This window comes from Opisthorchis viverrini, assembly GCF_000715545.1.
Source record: "Opisthorchis viverrini unplaced genomic scaffold opera_v5_163, whole genome shotgun sequence".
Taxonomy (NCBI): Eukaryota; Metazoa; Platyhelminthes; class Trematoda; order Opisthorchiida; family Opisthorchiidae; genus Opisthorchis; species Opisthorchis viverrini.
This window is the reverse complement of record NW_008751821.1, coordinates 583,217-588,511: the sequence shown is the minus strand read 5'-3', so window position 1 is coordinate 588,511 and position 5,295 is coordinate 583,217. Positions and strand designations below refer to the sequence as shown.

Genomic DNA, 5,295 nt, shown 5'->3' with positions numbered 1-5,295 from the left:
CTTATTGTTGAGGTATGGAGCTTTGTACGGCCACCGCGATTCGCCATGCCTAGGTAAGGCTTGTTCCGAGCGGCTGTCACGAGTGTGTTAATTACGTTTCGGGGTCACTTTACAATAGTTTCGGAGACTTTGTTTTTCAGACACAGCCATCTAGTTGGCTTCCCTCTCACAGCTTGATATTTCCAATCTTATTTTCAGAGATGGAGTATCGGATGGGATACGGTGGATGCTCGACAAGGTTAAAAAGAACGCTCATCAACGACCGCCCTCACAAGAAGACATTGCCTAACTGTGATATCAGACCGCCACATGTGATAGACAAGAACATTAACTCTTTCAATGTACGACTGTATATAAATATGAATATATATAAAATGCTCGAACATCTATTTGGAGACATTTAGTAGTGCGTTTGGATTGACCCGTTGAGCTGACCTGATGCCAGACGCGTGGCCGCAGCTAAACGCAGTCGCTGTCGCGCTTTCTGGCTCATTTGGATGGAACTAAACGGAAGGGAAAAGAGAATAGTGCGTATATGGTGTCAGTTGTGGCACAGGCACATTCTGAACGCAGTTCGTCTTCCAAATAAAACCCCGGGCGATTTTATCTCAGAGATCCACAAGAATAACCTGAACAGGCGGTTCGGTGGCAGCAACATGGAAGCAGTACACAAAATGCGGTGTTATGTGCAAAGAAACACTTGTTCACAATCGTAAAAGCTAAGCTTGATTATATCCTTAGACTCAAACAGATAAGATCAACGTATTATTGTAGGCATGAATGGTTGCCATCGATTAACTATATTCTACTGAACTAGACAGTCGTTTACGCATTTGTTCCTCACGAATGGCACACACAACCCAACACAACGGAAACCTTGTAGACAAATAACGAATCGTTCATTCCTTATTCAGTAGATTCAGCGCTTTAAAATCCTAAGAGTATCAAAGTTCTGTGTGTTGAGCTGTACTAAAATGACTGGTTTAGAGAGGACTAGACAAACTGGTGTCATGGGTATGGCTTGCGGCGCCCAACTTTTATAAGCCGCAGACTAAAGTGAATTCAGGGAGGCGTGAAAGTTAGCCCTTTGGAGTACAGTAGCTTAGCGACAGCCAGGCCTACCATGTGTTGTCGACAGTGATAATAAATCCGTCGTCCACATGTCGGATCCAAAGATTTGAGTGGATCCGGTTAAATTCAGCGGATTCCAGTTATGATCTTCCGACTTCTGCAATTCGTTCTGATGATGGTGATCTCATGGGTTTTCCTCCCATTTCTTGGAATACCTATTAATCAAAGTTGACGTCCATAGTCATGCATAGGTCTAAGGGTCTTCCTGAGCTTTCTGGCTTCATAGTCCTTGATGGGCCACTTGAAATATACCGATAACTGGAAAGAACACCCGTAAAATCACCATTATCAGGACTAGCTACGGAAGTTGTAGAGCAGAAATTTGGGTGCGTTACATTATCATAGACTAAACAGAGTCTTTGGATCCAATTTATGGACAACACGTCAAAAGAAATTCGACGGAAAAGACGCGCGAACTGATAAATAGGAGAGAGAGAGAGAGATAGCTCACTGGTTAAGGCGGACCCGAGTATCGGTCCTCGACTACTCCTGTCTCACACCATCTGAGCCCTCGTGCCTGGCACGGCAGCTGGGTGCCGAAAGGGTGTTTCAGCTGAGTGATTGTTTTTTAGATTTGGGGACATCAAGATTACATTTGGACCGAAAAGAGACAATAAACTGTCTTTCTTGGGTGTACTGGCTCATAGGGTTACCAGTGAAACAATTCACACTTGTGTACATTGTAAAGAAACTTAGGTTGGACGACTACCAACCATCCGATGAATCTAAATTGCATTCGAAGTCTGTTCAAAAGACCAGAAACACATTGCTCCGAAAACATTTATACTGAGTGTCAGAGAACGACAGACATCCAAGAAGTTTCATCGGGGTAAGTTTGAAGAAAAGGATGTTTCTGCAACAAGAAGGATGGGCAAGCAAACAAATAGTTGCCTTGCACCGAAAATGTATTTGATCTGAAAGTAAGCATACTGAAACCACATGGAGTTTCAGTATCCCACGAATCGAGTGCCACCTTGAGAAGATAGGGTAACCAAAAATGTTATCTACAGTATAAAAATGAACAAGCAAAACACTGGACGGAACGAAAAGAGGCTATCTATACGGTTATCCGAACATAGGACGGAGACACAAGAAGGTATTATTTACTCTGTTTTCTTGAGGGCAAACACTACTCATGAACAAAACTTAGCTGGGATTGTCGAGTCTCCCGTCCAAACCAAAGCAGTTTGCGAATGGGACAGGTTTGTGAATGGGGGCGTGGGAAGCAACGGACTTCACGGAGAACTAAATCAAACGACACGTTGAAACCGACTCAATCTGTGCCTTCCTGAGACCAAGAAGTCACCAACTCAACCGGATAACACAAACGAAGCCAAGCACAGACGATAGGACCAGTTGTAGGATTAAGCCGTGGAAGACCACAGAGTACGAATCGAACGGGTCGAACTCAAAGGTCACTCAGGATCTGAGCAAACAATTCAATCAGTAACAGCTCAATAAAGCAACCAGTCATAATCGAAGGTCATCCCTCCTCAGAAGCAAGTATTTAATTTGCGCACATCACTACTCAAGGTAAAAGTACCGGGACACAGCTCCGTTCCGCTTCACATGAACCTACTAACGATTTCACCCCGATTGGTGAGAGAACGGTTAGAACCAAATTACCAAGCTCAGCGAACAATTCGACCAACCAAAGAACTGCAAAGCATCCGGACTTCGGTGGGCCAAAGTTTCTAGGTTCAAATGAAGAGTGCTTCATTGTGGCTCAAGACTGTCCGTCTTGTTTTTCACTTAGTAGGTTGCGTAATCTCCCTGGTCATCAAACTGTAAAGTGAATGGACTCGATGCAATGTGGTACTAAATGTCCTTACTTTGCTATGAACTGCTGCTGAAAAATGGACTGGCATGTTTCGTATGCGTGTCTCTCGCATAGCCATTGTTGGGGTGCTGATTCATCAAAGTAAAAAAGCGATATCTGGGAGCTTGTGTTCCCACTAGCCAACTTCGTCCAAGCATCAAAAACAAAGTAATCAAGATGTTTAACTGGTTTGGTGAAATTCAATATGTCGGGCGAAAACTCACTCTAGATGGTCTCCGAACTGTCGAAGACAGTTGGTAGCAGCCCATGTTAAGGTAGCATAGACCCGCCACGGCAAAGTTGGATCAGACGCGAGGCGGTAATATGACAGGTTACAGATATCTTCCGCCTTGCACGCAGCAACTGGGTTCATGTAGGGGGTCAATCGCGCAGAAACCGGTGAGTCTGAGGCGGGAAGTTCACCCGATAATCCAGGGCTATTTGAAAGCTCATCCTCTGGCATCGGGTAGACATTTGATCCCACATCTTTGGTCAGTAAACCGACGAGACGCAAGTGTCGCTCCACAACCTACAGAATGAAGAAACAGTACATAGCGATTCAATTCTATTTGAAACTAAACAGCATTATGAGTAGGACAGTGAGTTTGTCCGTGCTTGCGAACAAAGGTAAACTCGTGTTCCTGAGTAATGAAGTTGACGATTTGTACTCCTTACTCTGCATTCACATCAGAATCCAGTGCAAAGTTACTTGACATTATCCGGGAAGCCCGACTGAGCGACGGCCACAGTCGAGAAGTCTTCAGATTTGTCAGTAAATTGCGGTACTACATTCAAAGAAATACGCATGCAAAAGATACAAACCTCGAATCATGGAGATTCCCGTCTGATTGTTTGACGGATTGGTACAAGCCCAAAGACGGCATACTCGGAGAAAATGGCAAACCAGTATAATTTAACGACAAACGTAGTAACGCGAGCGGCCAAGACTCGCGCCTAGTTTGCAAGAACTGGTTCGGCAAGTCAAAGGCCCAGGTTTAATGAGGGATTGCGGGTGTTCATCGAACCTACGGGATGGATGCTAAACAGTGTTGGCTCTAGGCAGGGGAGAGTTTCGATGTTGAAAGGAAGGGACTCTCTGTCAACGGTGCCATTAGTTGTTTTGAACTTTGGAAACGGTGCACATGAATTTTAACTGAATCCGATCCTAGCCGTTGGTCAGTTGGAAGTAAACGAAAGTTCTAGGCAGCGAATCCTCAGGCACAAGCAATCTAACGCAGTATTGGGGTTATTCAAAGTGTTATATGAGGCCATAATCGCAGTAGTCACTAGGTTTAAGATGATACGGTAAACCCATCGTCGGACGCAGAGATAATTGTGGTATTCGCGTCCTGGTTAGCATCAGTTGGTTTTAGAATGACCCTAATCAGGCCGAATCTCGCCTCTTCAACTTCGTGACCGATATAACCTCTAATGCTTGTGAGATCAGAGTTCTAAGGACATTTTGTGAGTATGGAGAAGTCACGTAGCTTCCCTTGATGTCCAATAGTACCTCCCAACAAAAGTCACACGAAGTCCCGTGAATCGATGACTTATCACATCACCTCAGGACTGAATTAACTGGTTTCGTATTCACTGATTCCGTCCCTCTAATGTGATTGACTTCGGACCTCGAGTGACGACCACCTTATGGGTTTCCGCACACGGATGGGAGCGACACGTTCTTTTCGGGCAAAAGGTGAGCGACCAATCCAATTCGAATATTCGTTAGATGGCAATAATTTTCACCAGGCTGCTGAACTTCGACGACTGGAATGGTTGCGTTCTGCCACTCGCCAGCTGCGTCCACTTGGTTTGGTCATGGTCCGGAAGAACATCAATCTACCTTTTGTTTGTATTCGCGCAGTTGGGCTGATCGGGCAAACTGATGACGTTTGCCCCAATAGGAACGGGACCTTTTCACGCCAACGGCCAATTTAGACAGAACGGTCAACAACTACGGTTGGAGAGGTTTACGACTGCATATGTTCTCTCAACAGAACGGTCACTACGGTTGGAGAGGTTTACGACTGCATATGTTCTCTCAAGCGCCACCGAGCTCCCGGTCCGGATGAACTTCCACCCGCCCGCACCAAAGACGGTGGTGAAGTCCTCAGTCAGCGCCTGATCGACCTGTTTGCTTGCATTTGGGAAAAGGAGTCTGTCCCAGACAACTGGGGTGAATCGGTGATAGTGCCCGTTTCCAAAAAAGGGGCGCGTAGTGAGTGTCGTAACCACAGGGGGATCAGCCTGACCCCGGTTGTAACGAGACTGTTGGCGTCAATTGTGCTTCGTCGCCTTACGGTGGCTCGTGAGATACTGACTCGAGAGCAGCAAGCGGGATTCCG

The 5,295-nt window shown here is 45.7% G+C and overlaps 2 protein-coding genes across 2 annotated transcripts in view; one reads left to right on the top strand and one right to left on the bottom strand.

Moving 5' to 3' along the window:
• T265_07275 (hypothetical protein) overlaps positions 1–714 on the top strand; it is a gene marked incomplete at both ends in the record, with an annotated part of 10,956 nt that extends 10,242 nt beyond the window's left edge. Inside the window, one exon of the mRNA XM_009172753.1 lies at positions 199–714. Within this exon, the coding sequence (XP_009171017.1) occupies positions 199–289 (91 nt within the window). The remainder of the gene's footprint in view (positions 1–198) is intronic.
• T265_07276 (hypothetical protein) overlaps positions 80–5,295 on the bottom strand; it is a gene marked incomplete at both ends in the record, with an annotated part of 18,506 nt that continues 13,290 nt past the window's right edge. The window contains 2 exons of the mRNA XM_009172754.1: positions 80–503; positions 3,175–3,479. Coding sequence (XP_009171018.1) covers positions 401–503; positions 3,175–3,479 — 408 coding nt within the window. The remainder of the gene's footprint in view (positions 504–3,174; positions 3,480–5,295) is intronic.